The sequence below is a fragment of the Elgaria multicarinata genome, chromosome 9 (assembly GCF_023053635.1).
Source record: "Elgaria multicarinata webbii isolate HBS135686 ecotype San Diego chromosome 9, rElgMul1.1.pri, whole genome shotgun sequence".
Taxonomy (NCBI): domain Eukaryota; kingdom Metazoa; phylum Chordata; class Lepidosauria; order Squamata; family Anguidae; genus Elgaria; species Elgaria multicarinata.
The window spans coordinates 89,847,468-89,868,695 of NC_086179.1; the positions used below are offsets into that span (position 1 = coordinate 89,847,468).

The 21,228-nt window shown below is 44.4% G+C and overlaps 1 protein-coding gene across 1 annotated transcript in view; it reads left to right on the forward strand.

Annotated features, from left to right (window-relative positions):
- Positions 1-220: 220 nt before the first annotated feature.
- Positions 221-21,228, forward strand: part of SEMA3A (semaphorin 3A) — a 253,399-nt gene continuing 232,391 nt past the window's right edge. The window contains exon 1 of the mRNA XM_063134309.1: positions 221-492. Coding sequence (XP_062990379.1) covers positions 378-492 — 115 coding nt within the window. The 5' untranslated portion in view covers positions 221-377. The remainder of the gene's footprint in view (positions 493-21,228) is intronic.

The window sequence follows — 21,228 nt, forward strand, 5'->3', positions numbered from 1 at the left end:
TGTCTGTGTATGGAGAGACAGAGCGCTGGAAGTTTTTTTGTTTTTTAATGATGATGACGATGATGATGAAGAATCCCCTTCTCTTCTGCTCCAGTGACTGTTCCTAAAAGAAGCAGAAAAAGAGATGTTCCAATCCTAGCCAGGAGTGCTGTCGTTGTTTTAAATGCTTCTGCGGGGTTTTCCCCCCCTTCTTTTTGCTTTTCTTTTCTTTAATGAAACTGACCCGGGTCACCTGTTAGCTCTCAGTTTTGAGGTCATTTTGAACTTCTCGCTGGATTCACACCCACTCCTTCCTTAATACACAGGACAAGAAGGGCGCACCGGGGAGGGACCTCGCCGGTAAATACAAGGGGGTCTGTACAGTGTTCCTCAGCAGCATGGGTTGGATCAGCCGGATCGCTTGGCTTTTCTTGGGAGTATTACTACCAGCAGAACGAGCATGCTGCCAACACTTCAAGAACAACGTGCCGCGGCTAAAATTATCCTATAAAGGTAAGTCTGTCTTCTTCTCTCTCTCTCCCCCCCCCCTCCCTTATTCGTTCTCGCTGGTGGATTCCTCAGGATCCCCCGTTTTCAACAGGCGGATTTCATCGGGATTTGTCCTTGCCCAACCTGAAGGAATCCCTTGAAACCCGGGCTTTCCCGAGAGAAATTTTGCGCTGCGCAGTTTCGATGCAGACAAAGGAGGAGTTTGCATTCGCCCTCAAACGCTTCCAGCAGAACCACGTTTTTGGTGGCTTTTTTTCCCTTTGGTTTTTTGTTCCGTGCCGGGAAATGTTTGATTGAATCGCCTCCGATCCCATCGGGCATCAAACGGGAAGCAAAGCAAATCTGTGATCCACCCTCTGTGTGTGTGTCTGTCTCTGTATTGTCAGGCTCGATGTAGGCTGATAACGCTGTAATATAGTGCCCCTATTTTGGTTGGGATGATCCGGCTCCCTGCCGCGATTCCTTCCTTGGGATGGCAGGAAAGGGTTAATTCTTCAGCATGCATATTCAACCGGCACAAGTCTGACGGTCAGATGCTTCACATATAAACAGTGGGTGGTAGGTTTGCCAAGAAAAGGAGGAAGTGTAAAAAAGGGGGGTGAGGAATGGAGTGGGGGTGGGTGGGAGAGAAAATAGAATATTTTCGTTGTACTGCAACTTCTTGTTTTATGTACAATGCTGTTCGCCTGGATTTCGCTCGGGGTTTAAAAAGAACAGCTGAGCCCGAAGAGAGAGAGGAGAACGAACCGGTTCCACTCCTTTGCACGATTTGGGATGGAAACGCTCGCCCTAGCAGCGTCGTGCGCAATTCTGCACTGGGCAGCTAACTTGAGCGCAACACTCTTATAAGTTCACACGATCGGGCACACCCACTCCTGCCTCCTCCCAGGACTTTTAAAACCCAGACACTGTGCCTGTAGCGGAAGGTGTCTGCAGCTCACGAAAAGGTGGAACTGCTCCTAAGAAGCGGGTTCCGTTTTTGAAGTCAGCTTTTTTCATTATTTTGGAAGAGGGAAGATGACTTGGGGGTGGGGGGTGTCCGACCATTTCTATGCAGAAAAGATCTGTGGTTCTAGATGCCACTCGATCGCCTACTAGATGATGCCTGTGGCAGTTACGTCTGGGATCTATCGATTTCCCACTCTTTAAATCACAGCAGGAAGGATCCATTCCACGTTGCTCTTTTAATATGCAAAAGATTTTTGTCGTTGGTTTCTTAAACAACCTGCTTAAACAACCTGCTAATTAAGTTGCAAAGCTCAGGCTGCTTACATTGGGGTAGTTCCCCTAAAGCGGATGAGGCTACTTTGAAGTAAAGGACTGCACATGTAAGATCACAAGCTAAGTGATGCCAGACAGACGTCATTTACACTCCTTGGCTCAGCAAATTAAACAGCCATTTAAACACACTCACACACATGAGTATCCTGGCTTAATTGTGAAAACGATGTATGTACTTCTAAAACCAGCACCCATTTGTGAGTGTGTGTCTGTGTGTGTGAAAAGCAACACCCTCTAGTTCTGGGAATATATGCTAATGAACTTGCCATGAAGAGACTGCTTAAAAAAAAAAATTAATAAAAAAGCAAGCAATTTGTACCACTGTACAACCCGACTCCTAAGTGCCCCTAAATAGATATTTAATTGCATATGATCTAATTAACTTTAATGTTCCTATTGAAAATGCAATTACATGTACAGTTAAGGGAATAAAGTTGCTGACTTAAAACGATCTGTTAGCAAGAACAAAGACTCATTAGAAACAGTGTACTATTTTTAACTCTTTTAGGCGGCAGTCCTATACACACTTACCTAGGAGTAAGTCCTACTGAATTTAGTGTGACTTACTTCTGAGTAGACATGCATTGGATGGCTCTGTTAAAGTCTAGTGATGGTGCTAATTCTGGCACCTCTCAGAACAAGCTGTGTTTACATGTAATCCATAAAGATAATTGTTTCGTCTTGATATGTTCAGGTGTGGAATTAGATATTCAATGCTATTGTATTTCCTCAATAAATCTTATAGTTCTTTTGGTGAACATGATACCTATATGGTGATTTCCTGCTTCTGCAATTATATTTTAATAGTCACCAGCTTAAATATCAGTTTGGACAGAGGAAGATGTGCAGCAGGTTCCTATTTATATTTACCATGAAATAAGTCCCAGTGGATCCAATGTGATTTCAGACCTAGTGATCTTGCTACGTTTTGTGCTATGTAGTTTTCAGTTTTGTAGCGTACCTTTCCAGGGAGCTAACAACAGAATATATTGGGTTATTCGGTATTATTCTCCCAACAACAACAACCCTATAAGGTAGGTAATTCATGGTAGTGATTCCGAGATGAACCAAAATTTCAAACCTAAGTACCTCTGATCCAAGTGCTTTATCCATAACAACAAGCTGGCTCTGATTTTGATCTGTAAAACAACAATCAAATCAACAACAACAACAACAACAACAACAACAGAATATTAGTGTCCAAAGCTCAGTTCTTCACTAGAAACTTAAATAGACTGAATAAAATGCTTAAGCACAAGCTTAAATTTAAGCATGTAAATGTTTACGCTTTGAACACTATGTCTTGTATATTGTTATTATTATTATTGCTGCTCGCATACCTCTATGCGGCTTTTGCTTAGCTATGTCGTCTGAGGGTCAGGCTAGTAATAAGCATGAGGGATTGTGTTCTTTCTAGCAGGGCCAGCATTGTCATAAATATCTAGTTACTGGGGGACATGGGAGCATGAAGAACATGAGCTAATAAAACTTTGGATAATTAATTGTCCTTCTAATACCTCACGCTGCGAATAGTTCCTCAGCGAAATGAGCACAGCAGTCGCTTTAAGTGCCCTCTCTATATTATTAACCGAGCGACGTCGTTGAGCAACAGATTAATAAGCTGCAAGCACCATGGTGGCTTTTCTTTTTGCACGATGCACCACAAGGCATTTTCCTGCCACTGGGAACAATTCTGGTGGTGCGTGTGTGTGCGTGTGTTAAGTGCTATTCACAATGCAGAAGCATTGCCCTTTGGCTACTTGGCCGATTTCATTTAGGGATAGGATGCAAATTTAATAAAATAAACTGTGAAATGAATGTGTATGTGTGTGGTAGTGGGGACATGCCAAGTCGTGTTCCTTCTCTCATTATATCGACTGTCTGCCGTTGCCTTTTTGATCTTACTTGTGGGCAGTTGGTTTGTTTCTTGGCCAAAGCCAATACTCTGTAACCAATAATCAGGTAGTTCCTGCAAAAGAACCAACTTGGTGCCTGTGTTTACCTGACTAATTATTAGATGTCAAGCAAATGATTAAAATGGGAAAGAGACTCTCAGTCAGTAAAACATTTTGGAGGTGATTCATGAAGGGTTAAATCCTCACTAACCTTAATTTCCTATGGTCACTTGTTTTCAAAAGTTTGCTATTAGCTCTGTCATTTCTCAGGATGCCAAATAGACGTTTCAGTGACCTCACTTTTTCTGGAGTCCTCCTAACTTCCTGTCACTCAGCCTCGGAGCAGATTAGAACCATGCTACATTTTGCAGTGAAGAGATATAAAAAGGCTGGGACTGGATGTTGAGAGTTGAGGACTGTTTATTGGAAACACCAGGAATTCGTTGCATAATGATCAGGATCCAAAGAACCATGCAACTAGTTCCATGAATGTAAGGGAGTTCTAAGATTTGATTGTCTCGTCTCCAAGCAGCAACACCACACCACATGGCAAAGAACTTCTGAAACTTAGAGCTTTAAATCCATGCCTAGCAGCTACTGTAGAATAGGTCCAGAAGGTCCTATTTGGTTTGGGATCTTAGCATGGGGGGCGGGGTGGTGGTAGGGGCCATTAAGCTCTGCCTTCTGTGCCTACCCTAATGAATGGGGTGGGGGATGTAGCTGCTAGATACTGTTTTAAAGTAATGTCTGTTCTGGCCCTTAAGGTTGTATTTATTATTACATTTCTACCCCACCTTCTTTCCTCCAAGGAACCCAAGGTGGTCTGCCTGATCCTTCTCCTTTCCATTTTATCCTCACAACGACGGTTAGGTCGAGAATCGGTAACTGGCCCAAAGTCACCCAGTCAGCTTCCTGGCTGAGTGGGGATTTGAACCTAAAGCCCTCAAGTCCCAGCCCAACCTTCTAACCGCTACACCACACTGGTTCTTTTCATGTTTAAACTGCTTTTGCTATGGCATGTAGGGCAACCTCTTCTAGAAAAATAGAAAGTGCAAATATTCCAGAAGACACATGAGCTGCTTGGGTAAGCCTAAAGTTTCTCTTTGGATCCCAGTGATAAGTTATAATGTAAACAGGATCTTGTCCAAATCCCCTTCTTTTTCTATTATAGCAGCCCCTCGTCTCAGATCAGCCCTCGCACGATTAAAGATGCAACAAATGAAAACAGCAGTGCTAGAAGGGCGTTTTAATAAAATCCCTTATGCCTCGAGACTTTGCCCTTGCCGTAGTGGCAAAGTGGAGGATCTGCCTCACTATTTGTGCCACTGCCCTCTCTATTCTGAAATTCATTCTAAATATTTGGAGCGTTTTTCTGTGAATGGGTCCAGCTGGTCTGATTCAAAAAGAATACACTTTCTGTTTACATGCAACGACAAGACTGTCATATCGGCATTGGCCAATTTTGCTCTGGCAGCTCAAATGTATAGAGCACAATTTCTGACCTCGTATGTATGATTTGTTTTGGTATTGTTTTTATTGTGCTAGTTGTAACCATGGGTTGGAACAATAAAGCTTTGTTACTACTCATATTTATTGCTTGGTACTTTACATGTACAAAGATCAAAACAAATGTTGTAACAGCATCTGTAAACATACTTTAAATTAAAAAAATTAAACTATAATATATTTGCTCTGAACGATGTAGGCTTATCCCTATTTGTAAACTTAGATTCAGTAAGATCGCATTAAAAACACTAACACTTTAAGATATCCCCAAAATATAAATATTCCTTAGTCCAATCACTCTTTTTAAAAATCACAGCTTTAAGGCCAAATCAACAAGTGAACTAAAGTTGGCACTGTTATTACCACATTCAAGAAAAACAGAAGTATCATAATGTCAGGTTTGCATGTTTAAAGAACCTGAGTGAGTGTACAGAATCCAACTTCATAGAAGCTGGACTTATTTATACACATCTTTCTTCAAAATGTATTAGTCGAAACTAAGGACAGGCGGCATGGTGCTATCCAGATGCCTTGGACTACAACTCCAGTAATCCCCAACCATTGGCCATGCTGGCTGAGGCTTATGTGAGTTATAGTCCAAAACAATTGGAGGGCACCAAGTCGCTGACCCGGATCTAAACTATTTTTTTATATAATCAACCTCTTTGGCCCCCTCAGATCAATGCATGATGAGATCAGGAGTCGGTCTTTGTACATGTAAAGTACCAAACAATAAATGAGTACTACTACTATAACAGCCAAAACTATTATAATTCAAAATGAGTTTGGAATACAATGCAGTATACACCTACTCGGAAGCAGCATAACACAAAAGAAATATAGGTAGCCATGTTGGTCTGTAGGAAGTAATCAAAAGCCACAAAAAGGCTATACCTTTATTAGGACCAACTGGGTGGGTGGGGAAGAGAGAGTAGCAAGCCAGCCCTTGAGCTTCCCAGAACTCTTCGTCAGGCTAAATGTGAAACAGGGGATGGGGGAGGGGGGGAGGACTACAGAAGGAAGAGAGAAAAGGCTGAGCGTTATACTCAAGCCTAAAGTGTCAGTGGTTTGTATTGAGCAAGGTGTAACTTATTCAGATTCTGCTGAAGCTGATTGCAGACTATTCTAATGAATTCAGTAAACTTTAGAGAAGAATCCAAGTGTTGAGCAACTGGCATAACATTTGTGGCAGGCTAAATGAATTTACACACACACACACAATCTTCTGATCCTAAATGCATTGCCCATAATCCTGAGGCATCCATGCAAAGATTGGAGCTTGTGGAGGCCACAAGGGGATAAAAACCAGCAGCGCAAGCTTATTCCCTTGCAATGGGATTCCAGCATCTGCCTATGATCTGGTGCAAGTTATGCAAAATTCCTCTGCTAGAATCCATGCATGCATTTTAGTTCCCATAGGTCGTTCTGGACTTCAGCTCCCAGCAGCCCCAGACAGCACTGCCAATGGTCCGGTATGCTAGGAGTTGTAGTCCAAACTATTTGGAGGGCCCCATGTTGGGGTAGGCTGCCATAGATAGTTATTTAATTTCCTTTAATTATGGGTATACAAGCACATCATTCCAACAGAATGAAGTGGGTTTTTAGGGCTGCATTTAAGGGATGGCTCACATGTAAATATACATTAGTTGATTTCTTATGAATGTTCTCTCTGCTGTGATTCATCTTTAATGGCTCATTCAAACATGCAAATTGTCACTTGATGTGTGTGTGTGTGTTAGCTGGAACTGAGATTTGGGTCTGCACTTTTCCAATCAGCAGAGAAAGAATTAATTGCTAAAACCAAGCACTATTTTTTAATTGTGTGGAAAAAAATTGAGATTAAAAAAAATGAATATTGGAGAAACCAAAACTGACAGATTCCTCCATCCAGGCAAAGGACTCCATCCAGGCAAAGGACTTTTGAGTGCTGAACTCTCAAAAGCTGGATTTGAATCCCTGGACACATCTATACGGTTTCTTTACCCCGACCTAAATGCGCATATTCGCATTTTAGGACACATGACACATTCGCCACAGCGCTGGTTCTTTGAGACGCTAATGTGCATATTTGCATTTGTGATTTACTGCAACTTTGGGGTCACTGTCTGAGTTTACTCCCCTTTGGGGAGGTAAACCATATTTTGACATGTGGGCATTACTTTCAGGGCAGGACAAAGTGATTGGCCGATGTCCCACCTTCCCACCTATCGTGTCCTCTGGCTCCCTCATTCCTTCCCGCCATTTTCATGTCCGAAGATGGAGCTTTTAAAATGAAAACAAAGAGGGGGGAATGGTAGACGTCCCCCGCTGGCATCCTCACCTGCTTTCTCATTCCTTTAAGCCTTCAGTTTTCCTTTTCTATGAATCTGCGGAGTTCCGCAGATAAAATTTATAGCTTCACTTGTCTCTAGTCCATAGCATCGTATATGTGATAATGCACATTAATAACTGCACTATAAAAATAAAATCAGGAGATAAATCGCTGTTGCTGTTGCAGTGTAATGCTCTTTACCTAGATTAGAATCAACAAAAGTTCAGGTTTATATTAAATGAGGAGCAATCCCGTTGTTGTATGACTGGGGCCCTGTGTATTCAGCCATATTTGGGGTCCTGCATTAGGGCTACCCGCAGTTTTTCCCTGTCAGGTTCCTCATCTTTAATAGCTACATGATATGCAGGTACAACACGGTCCTCTCCATATTGGAATAACTGTACCTATTGAATGTGGCCAGTGCAAATGGGTGAGAATTTCATTTCAGTGCAGACTTTATCAAAATCTGAGGAAAAACAAACCCTTCGTATTTGGGATAGAAGGAATGTGAGTTTTTTTTTTAAAACAACAACAACAACAACAACAACAACGATGTGGGAGAAAGTAAAACAGACAGATTTGTCTTTCTGTCCTATGCATGTAGCTAACATTTCCATTCCAGAAGCATCTATTGTGGATTATACCTGCTTTGGTGTATTTCAGATACAACTTTAATGTCATACTCACAGTGGCCTGTTGCAGGTGTAATGCTGGCTCCTTCATAACTGTAATTAAGAGATTGGGAGGCAATTTCTGAACTATATGCTCCCTCAGCACTTAACAATTCCTAACTAGATGTAACCATCTGCTGAATCATCCCTTCATAGATGGTTAAAATAACAGGTGAGAATTCATTCCTGAGGGGCATGGGAGAAGGGGACTCACACTTCTAGAAGCCAGTCCTAATCTCTTAACTACTGCTAAAATGGTGCCAGAAGCCCCTTTCATATGTAGCTGTAACCAGTTTCCCACCATGCAGTTAGAGAAAACAGCAATTATGGGTGTGGCCAATCACCGCACACTTGATGCCCTTCCTTCATTGGATGAAATTTATTTATTTCCAATATTTATATACCACTCCCCATTCAGCCTCGTGTGGCGCAGAGTGGTAAGCGGCAGTTACTGCAGCCGACACTCTCCCCACGGCCTGAGTTTGATCCCAGCGGAAGCTGGTTCTCAGACAGCCGGCTCAGGTCGACTCAGACTTCCATCCTTCCGAGGACGGTAAAATGAGTACCCAGCTAGCTGGGGGAAAGGCAACTGCGACTGGGGAAGGCAAACCACCCCGCTACAAAGTCTGCCAAGAAAACGTCAGCGAAAGCAGGCGAGCAATGACTCAAGTGCTTGCACGAGAGGTTCCTTTCCTTTCCTTCCTTCCCCACTGAAAATTTCACAGCGGCATATAAAAACAGAACAAAACACTTTAAAATAGATTTTAAAAGAAGCAAAATGTACAGTGAACCATGGGTGGTCATTAAGGAAAGGCTGCCTGGAATAATGACGTTTTTAGGAGGTGCTGAAAGGAATACAAAGTTGGCGCCTGCCTGACCTCCAGAGGCAGGAAATTCCATAGGAGCAGGGCTACCACGCTGAAGGCTCTTCCTCTGGTGGTTCCAATCTATGTGGAACCACCAGGCGCAGACCCTCGGATGACCTCAGTGACCGGGCAGGTTGGTAAGGGAGAAGGCGCTCTCTCAGGTATCCTGGACCCAAGTTGTTTAGGGCTTTGTACACAAGTACAAGAACCTTAAACCTGGTAGCGAATAGGCAGCCAGTGCAGCTCCGTCAGCAGAGGAGTTACATGCTGGAAAGGGGCAGCTCCAGACAACAGCGGAGCTGCAGCATTCTGCACTAGGTCCAGCTTCAAGGGCAGCCCCACATAGGGCACATTGCAGAAGTTCACTTGTAGCTCCCAGCGATGTTTGATCTCACTCGGAGGCAGCAGTTCCCATGTGCCTGTGGCCGCAGAGCCATAGTTATGACTACACCGAAGCACATCCATTCCAGATAGATTTGTCCCTCCATTATTCTTTTTGTTTAGTTTTTAGTTTTGTTTTTACAATCCCAGAAAACAACAGCTCTAAAGACGCTAGGTTTCAGGGATCCACTGAGATGGCTTGGCTGGCTGTTTTCCTCAAGCCCCCCCCCCCCCCAGAACACTTCTGACTCTGTGACCCCCACTCTGTCTCCGCATGTGCAAACCAAAAGTTTCTCAAAGCCATCTGCCTCATCTGTTTGTTTATTGAATATTTCTCAATGCTCTTAAGTATGTCTGGGAAGAGTCAATGTGTGGTTCTTTTTGTTGTTGTTATTGTTACACAATTCAATGCACATTACTCTGGGACAATTAACTGCAAAATGATTGCATACAGATTTGTTTCTTCTTTCCACTGCCATTCATTTGAGCTATATTATGAAGAACTCTGGTTGATAATTGCCAACAAATGATTAAAATACAAGAAGCAGCAGCAAGGGGTAGCCAGACTCCAATGAAACTAACGAAGTATAGATTTAAATTAGCTATACATATAAAACATCAGATGGTTAATTAATGCAAATCCTTGAGATTTATTTATTCATTTATTTAAGGTATTTAATGTACTACTTTTCAGGCAAACTTCAAAAATCACGTTATTAAAATTATTAAAACAATGATCTGTTTCACAGACTTTTTTTTGTTTTTTGTTTTTAAGTATACACCTAAAAATATAAAGGGTAAATACAACAAAGCCATGTACCATGCAGGTACATGTGGTTGGAAAGCCAGGATTTCTATCAAGCGTGCACACTTGGAGCCAACCTAGATTTGCTACCATGGAATAGCCCTTCAATAGCAATAATCACAGTCTACATTATAAATGCAAAAGGGTTGTACTGTTCATAGAAGACAAGGCCCTCGTCTATACGACTTTGATAATGCTGTGCCCAGCTGTGCAAGGGAAGGAGCGAAGTTGAGGGTTTCCAGGCCCTGGCACTGCCGTGTCCACCCACCTGAGCACTTATGAGGCTGGTCTGGGGGTGTCTGGGAGCATCTGTGTTGGTTAGTGGGGGTTTTAATGGGAAAATGGGGCTAACGTAGGTTTTTGGGTGCTTTTTTGGTTCGCTGTAAATGCAGAGGATCAGATTTACAGCTAACTAGGAGGGGAACAAGAGGGGGAGGAATGGGGTGTTCCCTCCCTGGTAGGATTTCCAACCCCCCTTTAAATTTTATTTATTTTTCCTTAGCTAGGCTCCGCAGATGCGCAGAGCCATGCTCCAATCTAAAAAAGCCGGGGTAAATCCCCGACTTCTTTAGTGCAGAGCTTTGGGGCTTTGCCCCTGGATTGATTCAGAGTGGTAACTGCATCATGTAGATCACGTGCCAGCACTCCCAAGCAATCCAGGGGCGAAGCGCCCATGTGGACGAGCCCAAGAATATGGGCTCGTCTACTCTGACTAGTTTTTAGACTAGTCAGAGTAGCTATCCTAAAGCGCAGGGGTGGGCAACTTGTGGCCCTCCAGCTATTTCGGCCTACCGCTCCTATGAGCCCCAGCCACCATAACCAGTGGGGAGGGATGATAGGAGTTGTAGGCCAAATGCCCAATGGGACGCAAGTTGCCCACCCTTGCTGAAATGCATGGTGTTTGTAGCATCACTTTAAAATAAGAGACATAGAATACCCTGTTTGCTGACATTCTCTATGCAGCAACATTGTTCAGAGAATCCTTTCCTGGCTAATTGTTAGAAGCTCGATGTTGGGATAAAGTGATCATCAGCCTGGACCAATACAACTGTCTAAGGTTGGTTTCTACCCCTGGTGGTCCACATGTGGGATAGAGATAGGTGCACAATGGACTCATGATGGACTGAGGAACATGTGCAACCAGCAATGGCATGAACTAGGGGTGTGCACGGACCCCCCAATCCTCTTCGTGGCCCGATCCGGAAAATCCGGATCGGGCCCGATCCTTTTCGCGGCGCTCCGCCCGTCTCCCGTTCCACTCCACGGAGCGAGATCCAGCTTTGCCGCCGTCGCTACATGGACAGCAGGAGCGGCGGTGGCGCAAGATAACCCCCCCACACCTGCATCCGTCACGGGCTTCAATTGAGGCCCCGGTTGAAGCCGGAAGAGGCCTCGGCCTTCACTTCCACCTTCAACCGGGGCCTCATTGAAGCCCACGACGGAGGCAGGAAAGCGTCCCCCCTCCCTGCTCCCTTATCTGGCGCCACTGCTGTCACCACCACATGGATGGCGGCGGCGGCAGTGCCAGGTAGACCAGCCCCCCGCCCCCGCCCCCTTACCTGCATCCATCACAGGCTTCAATTGAGGCCCCGGTTGAAGCTGGAAGAGGCCTCGGCCTTCACTTCTGCCTTCAACCGGGGCCTCAATTGAAGCCCGCGATGGACGCAGGTAAGTGTCCCTCCTCCCTGCTCCCTTACCTGGCGCCGCCACTGCCGCATGGATGGCGGTGCCGGCAGCGCCAGATGAGTCCCCCTCCCCTCCCCACTTACCTGCAGGCAAAGCTCCGGATTGAGGCGATCCTCTTCGCCTCGATCCGCAGCCCCCCTGACTCTCTTCGCCTCCGCCTTTTCCGGAGGCGAATTAGGCCGCCTCGCTCCTGCTTCTCTGAACCGAAGAGAAGCGGGGCACATCCCTAGCATGAACCAGTTGAAAAGGGTAATCGTGATAATGGCAGCAGTGTATCCATGTCCACATGGAAGCACCAATTCATACATCTCTGCATGATTGTAGCCACCATATGGGGGCCTACTAGCTACCACCCAAAGGTCCAGTACAACTGCATAAATATAACATTGGCTTCCACTGAAACCACCCTATGGCAGTGCCAGACCACAAATCAACAGCTTCATTTATCCAGTACCAGTTTGGTCATGTGCCTGCCGATACACCTACACACTTCTGCAGGCAATCACATCAGGCAACTGGCTGTCTAAATTAGTCCCTGGCTCCAGTCCTTACACTGCTTTTGAAAAACATGGACACACACTCACCATTTCCTTTAAATGTCATACCCTGTCCACAATATAGAGCAGACTCACCTAACCTGGCCAAGCTGGCTGGTAATGGTGGGAGATGAAGTCCAAACATAACTGGAGGCCAACAGCTGAAGGGTGGCTAGTATGCCCATGTCTTGCCCATGTATGGAATTCCCAGTTTTTACCTAGAGGATTGGAAAGAGCTGTATGTATCTTTCCTTATCATAGCCAACAGGTACGCTTTAAGGTGGATTCCTGCATTCAGTGGGGGTTGGACTTGATGGCTTTATTAGATTGTAAGCCTATGCGGCAGGGTCTTGCTATTTACTGTTTTACTCTGTACAGCACCATGTACACTGATGGTGCTATATAAATAAATAATAATAATAATAATAACTCTACTATTCCATGATTCCATGAAAGCTACTGTGGGGCAAGAGAGGGAGCAGTTCTGTAGGATCACGGCCAAAGGCTGTGCACTTGTGCAAAAAAGGAACTGTTTGATTATTCCCAGGCAACAACTCTCATGCTGGCTGGGGAATGCTGGGAGTTGTAGGATTTTTGTCTGTCTAAATATGCATAGGATTTTGCCCTTAAATGTGTGCCTGGCAGCTAGTTTTGCCTAAGAGAGCTGGATCCCACAATCTTTTTGTGCATGAGTTGTCACCATCAAATATGCAGCAAGTCCTGAGCTCCGCCAGCCCTGGCATCTGTGATTGCAACCTGGTTGTTGGAAAGTCTGCTGAGACTTACAGCGGAGTTGCTTTATATAGAGAAAGCGTTGCAACGTAGATTTTAGCACTGGAGGCAATAAACGCAAGCTAAAGCCGGTTTAAAAAGAATCTCAGATCAACTTACTTTATTGGTGCTTTTATACATATCATCAGAGAAGGCTATCGGTGTCTAACTACAAGCACCCTCTAAAGTGGGTTGTGTGAGTGTGTGATCAAAGGCATGAGATATGGTTGCTTGCTTGCTTCCTTCCTTCAGGGAGAGACTGCATGGCGCTGCTTGTTGCAGAGGCAGAGAGAAAGAAGAAAGAGGAAGGGGAGGAAGCAGGAAATATGAACTGATCAAGCTACAGGACATTCTGTATTGCCCCCTAATGTCTGGTAGCATGTGGAGTTGTGTCTGCTATCCAACAGTGGAGACTAAGCACTGATTGACTTTGAGTCATACCTGAAGTTAAAAAAGATGTCTACTTTTTCATAGACATTCTCTTAGGGTGGGCCTTGCAGCTATGTCTTTTAGGGAATGGTAGCCAGCCCAGCTGAGCGCTCAACGCTGCACACTTTCCAGGGTCTCTGGAAAGTGCACTTTGTCCTCTCCCCCGCACCAATTGTGGCCTTGAAGGCCCTCTTAACCCAAGAGAGCCTTTAATGAAGGGGGGAAATACGTGATTTTGCCAGCTTTGGGGAAATCGTGTTTCTCCCCCTCCCCGCACCGATGGGGGCCTTAATAGGCTGTTAATAGACTAGGGAAATTGTGTATTTTCTCGCTCCACTAGACACATATTTCATTAATGACTGTTTGGGCCTGAAATCTGACAGCCTCTAGCCTGATTCTTTTGGATCTCTTTTACACTTAAATTGTGTAAGAGAGAAGGCCTTCTTTGTGGTGGTCCCCCAAATGTTTGAATGAGCAGGAGACAACTAGTATTGTATCAAAAATCTGCCTGGGCCTGCCTGCACTTGGATGGGATTTTGAGAGGAGTTGGGGGCAGGTCTGCCCTGACCAGCTCCCTTTATCCCTTCCCCCCCCCCCACTGTATTAATGAGTGGGGGAAATGCATATTTTCTCCCTCCACTCTGATGGGGAAATTGTGTGTTGCTGTCTCCACCACCACCACCACCACCAACAACGGGGGCCTTAAAGGCCCTATTAACAGGGCTGTGAAGGCCCCATCTGCAGGGGGTATGGATGCACACATGATTTCCCCAGCCTTGGGGAAATTGAGTGTTTCTCTCCCCTCCCCCCACACATGCCAATTCAGGGCCTTAAAGCCCCTCTTAACCTTGCATTTACTGGGCCTTAAGGCCTTGACTGGTGCAGTGTGGGGTGGCAAAGCTCTCTTTCTGGGGCCTCTGGAAAGTGTGCAGTTCCTGGGGGAACTGCACACAGCGCTTTGCTGTCCTCTTCCCCCATGCCCATCGGGGCCATAAAGACCCTCTTAATGGAAGGTAGTCCCTCACATTAAGCCCTGGATATGGCCCACGGGCTTGATGTTCTGCACACATTCTTTGGAAGGGTTGGGCGGGTTGTTGTTATTCTATCTGCACTATCTTTCCCTGGGTGGCTGTTGTGGTTGTGCCCAGTACAGCAAAGGGAGAGAAGCACATCATAGAATCATAGAATAGCAGAGTTGGAAGGGACCTACAAGGCCATTGAGTCCAACCCCCTGCTCAGTGCAGGAATCCACCCTAAAGCAACCCTGGCAGATGGTTGTCCAGCTGCCTCTTGAAGGCCTCTAGTGTGGGAGAGCCCACAACCTCACCAGGCAACTGATTCCATTGTTGTACTGCTCTAACAGTCAGGAAGCTTTTCCTGATGTCCAGCTGGAATCTGGCTTCCTTTAACTTGAGCCCATTATTCCATGTCCTGCACTCTGGGAGGATCGAGAAGAGATCCTGGCCCTCCTCTGTGTGACAACCTTTTAAGTATTTGAAGAGTGCTATCATGTCTCCCCTCAATCTTCTCTTCTCCAGGCTAAACATGCCCAGTTCTTTCAGTCTCTCTTCATAGGGCTTTGTTTCCAGACCCCTGATCATCATGGTTGCCCTCCTCTGAACACGCTCCAGCTTGTCTGCGTCCTTCTTGAATTGTGGAGCCCAGAACTGGACGCAATACTCTAGATGAGGCCTAACCAGGGCTGAATAGAGAGGAACCAGGACCTCACGTGATTTGGAAGCTATACTTCTATTAATTCAGCCCAAAATAGCATTTGCCTTTCTTGCAGCCATATCGCACTGTTGGCTCATATTCAGCTTGCGATCTACAACAATTCCAAGATCCTTCTTGTTTGTAGTATTGCTGAGCCAAGTATCCCCCATCTTGTAACGGTGCATTTGGTTTCTATTTCCTAAATGTAGAACTTGGCATTTATCCCTATTACATTTCATTCTGTTGTTTTCAGCCCAGCACTCCAGCCTATCAAGATCACTTTGAAGTTTGTTTCTGGGTATTTGATATCCCACCCAATTTTGTGTCATCTGCAAATTTGATAAGCGTTCCCTGCACCTCCTCGTCCAAATCCTTAATAAAAATGTTGAAGAGCACTGGGCCCAGGACTGAGCCCTGTGGCACCCCACTCGTTGCCTCTCCCCAGTTTGAGAAGGTTCCATTGAGAAGTACTCTTTGAGTCCGATTCTGTAGCCAACTGTGAATCCACCTAATAGTTGTTCCATCTAGCCCACTTTTAGCTAGTTTGTTAATCAGAATCGTTTGGATGATTTTCTTTTGTTGTGAAAAGGTGTCCTATTTGACCCATTTCACTAGAAGCAGGAAAAGAAGTAGGATGAGCCATCTGGGCTTCACGTAACCCACTTTGTAAAGTAAAGTATGAAGTAGGCTACAGCACAAGAGGACCGCTTGCTGTTGTAAGAGAAGCTGCGGCAGCCTTGAAGTGGGATGTCGGGAAAGCTGGTTGCAGAAGGCAGGTAGGGACTTGCTGGGTTGTCCTCCTTTCCTGCCTGTCACCTCCCTTCAGCTGGCACTCAGTGAGGGTGGAGAATGTCACTGAGCAAGGAGAGGGAGTGAAGTGGAGAAGGCCAACCAAGGAACACCCTCCTCCGCACCCCTCATCTGCATAGTCTATTGCATGCTGCTGTCTGCAATGCAAAGCAGGATTGTACCCTAAGTGTTCAGCAGGGTCAGGGCCGAAGTGCTCTGTGTGCCTCCTCCCTATCACCAACACTCTCAATAATCCATGCATGTTTAGATGTATGACGTAAACACGCAACAGACTTGTAGAGTTGCAGTCATGTGAGCTAACTCTGGAGGACAATCCATTACTACGTTTGTGTATGTGTGAAATTACATCAAAGAAGGAAACTGTCAATCAACTCTTTCTATTTTTGTTATTCCTTTTAAATTCTGCTTCTTTGGCAGCAGCCGGGGGGGGGTCTTAATACCCTGCCTTGCCCCTCAAATTATTATGCAGTGCTTCGCCTTGCTTTTAACTTCCTTTTTATCTTACTTTTTGTTCAATTACATCTTCGGAATGATGTTGTTATTTGCTTCAACACCCACAGTCTAATCTTTGCAATTGCTACAAATCTTCCTGTTTGTTCTTTCTGGCTGCAGACTTCTTTTATTTCCTCCCTGGCTTCGCTCAGTCTTTTTTTCTTTCTCTTGCTTTCCCCCCTGAAACAGCGTGATGAATACAGGCACGCAAAACTAACTCTGGCATTTTCACATCAAGAGTGGCAACATCTATCTCAGGGGAGGTATATGTGTGAGAGAGAAGAAGTGGGTTGGCTACACCCATTTTGGGTCCTAGCCATGCTCATTGCTGGCCTGCAGCCCCTAAGATGTTTGCTAAGTAGAAAATCTGGCTCTCACAGCAAAAAAAGGTTCTTGATCTATACATTCTCCAGACGAGGATCCAGGGTCCAGCACTGGATTTTGCCATTTAGCCTTATCCCCTTGTGAGGTATTCTATATCACTATGGCGTAGGTGTGTTCAGGTTTGGCATTACATACAGTACATTCCCCCAAAGAGATGTAGCATTAACGTGTGGAAAATTTAATATGTCCCACCGTTTTTGAAAACAGATTTCTCTTCTATATGAGAGGGGTTTCTCTTCCTGGTGGGCGAACGTTTAGCTATCACTCAAGTTGAAATAACCCTTTGAAGCCAACAGAGCCAAGTCTCAAAACCCACTTCGCCGCCTTCCAAACTGCGGAGTAAATCAGGCGTAAGCAGCTAACCCTTAAAATTCCATCATCAGACAAACCTCAACCAAGGATTATCATGGGGAAATGATTACTAGAGTAATTAGTTTAGTTTAATCATCATTAACAGTGTTTGTTTTGTATGCTACTTATTAAAGGGAGAATATAAAGAAGCCAAGTTCTAAATATAGTGTTATGCTATTGAATTTTGGCCTTTCATCAGACTTTTCTTGAAAGGACGACATGTGGATCTCAGAGATCTGCATTGGCTACTGAAGGTACCATGGGATTAGTAGACCAGCTATTCATTTGCTGAAGAAGTAAAGGTTATTCTGAAGCACCATCATCATCAATATGCTGATGACACATAGCTTCACTTCTCCTTTTTATCTAACTCAGGTGAGGCAGTGGGAGTGTTTGGTTGCAGCAATAGACAGGATTCTGAGAGTGCCTTGGACCGCAAGAAGATCAAACCAGTCCATACTCCAGGAAATAAAGCCAGACTGCTCACTTGAGGGAATGATACTAAAGGCAAAACTGAAGCACTTTGGCCACATAATGAGAAGACCCTGGAGAAGAGGCTGATGCTAGGGAAAGTGGAAGGCAAAAGGAAGAGGGGCCGACCAAGAGCAAGATGGATGGATGATATTCTGGAGGTGACGGACTCGACCTTGGGGGAGCTAGAGGTGGCGACGGCCGACAGAAAGCTCTGGCGTGGGCTGGCCCGTGAAGTCACGAAGAGTCGGAAGCGACTGAACGAATAAACGACAACAATAGACAGGATAAAGGCTAACAACCTGAAGCTCGATCCAGACAAGACAGAAGTTCTCTTAGTGGTTCATCTGCCCAGATGAGTGATGTTCAACCTGTTCTGATTGGAATTGCTCTCCCACTTAAGACCGCGTTTGTAGCTTGTGGGTGATCCTGAATCTATCATTTATTATTAGCAGTATAAGTGGGCTCTGTGGCACTGAGTGCCATTGACCAGTTTATGGTGGAGTCCCAGTTCTGACCCTGTGGATAACCTAGCTCCGGTGTTAACCTCTTGTTTAGATTACTGTAATGCTTTGTATGTGTACCTTTTTATTCTCCCAGTATTTTAACTGTCTATACATTAATTTTAACCTTCCTGTTTTAAATTTGTTTTTTAAATTTGTATTTTTGCATTGCTGCTGTTTTTAATCTTGGTTGTGCTTTTATATTGTATTTTATATTATGGTTTTATACTGTTGTTGTGTTTTGAATTGTCTTAATTTTGTAAACTGTTTCGGCTATTGGGCGGTATAGAAATGCAATAAATAAATAAATGTAGAGTTTCCATTCCAGACAGTCTGGAAACTTCAGTTAATAGAGAGTATGGCAGCAAGCATTCTAACTGAGACCAGACATGATGAACAAATTACACGAGTCCTTCTTCACCTTCCTTGGCTTCACCTTCCATTTCCAGGTCCAGTGGCATTTTTGCCTTATCTCCCCATCCTGCCGTCCAGGATTTTTCTGTCTGTTTTACAATTCCCTTCCATTGAAATTAATGAGAGGGAATTGATCTATGCCAGCTATGCCAGGTCTGGGATATGCAGCGTGCCCTCTGGGACCAACACTGGCATGCCTCCTGTCCCCCCCTCCCCAATGTTGGAGAGATAAGGGGTGCAGATAGGTAGGGATGGGCACCCGTAGTTGCATCTTCCCCTCCCATGGTGGACCCCCCATCCATCTTTGGAGGGGAGATCTGAATACCCTACAGCCCCTGGGACCCTCACAGGGACCACAGGACTGCAGCCTAAAGGAATTCTCTATCAAAGACTGCTGTTTAAAAGTTATGCAAAACACTTGCATGACCCACATTCCTGTACTAAGTTTTATCCCTAAGCATACATATGCAAACCTAAAAACATTTCCACATCCTGAGACAGGTCCCCCACCCCTTCCCTGTTACGTAAACTCATTTATTTGAACAGTCTTTACACTGCTACACATGGAAGAGTCAGACCCAGATGCTGAATTACTTCCAAATATTCTTAATGGTGAAATATGAGCATGTGATTCCTTGCTATCACATATATAATCTTCATGAGTAAGCACCCTAGCACTTTTGGCATGGACTGGTGTTGTTGATCCACTCTCACTTCTTATCTGTCTCAACATTAATTTCTTAGTGTGAAATCCTTCGCAGTCACAAGTATTTGCCATATTTCTAGCCCTACAAAATTCAAGTTGGATGTGTTGAAATGCTTACTGATGCTTACTGAGCTAAATATCCAACAATAATATATGTCAAATTTATTTATTTATTATTTTATGTTTTATTACTTTTATTAGGAGGACAGTACGAGGGATAAAACCAATCTTTGCTACATAGGGTTACTTAAAATTTTAATTTTTCAAACTTCCCACATTTGCCTTATCTCTTCCCGTATGGCTTCGTGCAGTCAGTTTCATTGGCAGCAGGCACATCAGAGCTGCACTTTGGGAAATGGGTGACAGTGGGCAAGGGACCTTTTAGGGAAGTTTGTCTGCCATTACTGACCTTCTCACTGAAGAATTCCTGATCAGCTTCCAAGAAGCCCCAGGGTTCCCTGGAAGACAGTTTGAATGAAAATCACTGGCTTAGTACGGGGCCTAAAAAGGGAAACACCTCTCATAGAATCATAGAATAGCAGAGTTGGAAGGGGCCTACAAGGCCATCGAGTCCAACCCCCTGCTCAATGCAGGAATCCACCCTAAAGCATACCTGACAGCATCTCCTAAACCTCTCTAATAAATGGGTAATACTCTGAGTCCCACTCTTTTGTTGTGGGGTCCTAGAGAAAATCTCCAGAATAAGTAACTTCACTCCTAGTATGCGTTCGGTTAGAAGTGAGGAAACAACCCATAACATTATAGACTGTAATGGAAGGAAATGTGGCAGGGGATGGGGGAACAGAGGGTATAACAAAGCTGTTTCATTTCAGTCTGGAAAATGTCTTGGATTAGTTCTGAGGATGAATGCTATATAAATCTATATGGATGTAAAATGAACAGCTATGCTACCTGAGTAAGGTGTGTATGTGTGTGGGAAGTGCTAACTTTTCTTTCCCATAGACATAAATCCACAAATACCTGATCTCTCAACAAGTACCAGAACACATCTGTCAGAAGTATCTAATTTAGATACGTAGGCGGAGAGCGCAAAATGAATGTTAGATGATCACCTGTCTGAACTCACCGAAGTTCTCTCATCATCACTAGAGAAGTGCTCTTTGCATGATTGACGGTTAATTTATTCTCATGCAGAACATCATTTTGACTCTCGTCATTAAAGCCTGTAGCTTTGGGTTATTTTAGGTCGGCCATAAAGATTGACCCTTATTAGAAATTTACAAAAAGGAAAACAAAGAGGGAGACTTTAATCGCTGAACAAAAACATTAAGAATTTTATTAATGATTTGGGTCTCTTTTTTTGTACAAAGCTTACATGCAAGAGGATTATTTATGCCATTTTGTGTGCTTATTTCTTCAAAATATTGAAAAGTTATAGAAAGATGGCTTTGGAAGGAAAGAATTTGTGCAAAAACACATGGAAGTGTGTCGCGCTTCCTGTATTCTTACCTATTATAGGTACTTGCATATATATTGAGAGCCGGTGAGGTGTAGTGGCTCAAGCGTTGGACTGGGAGCTAGGAGATCCAGGTTCTAGTCCCCACTCCACCATGGAAACCCTCTGGGTGACTTTGGGCCAATCACAGACTCTCAGTCCAACCTACCTTACAGGGTTGTTGTGAGGATAAAATGGAGAAGAGGATTATGTATGCTGCCTTGGGTTCCTTTGAAGATAAATGGTGGGATATAAATGCAATGATAAAATAAATAAATAAATAAATAAAGAGATGTGCATA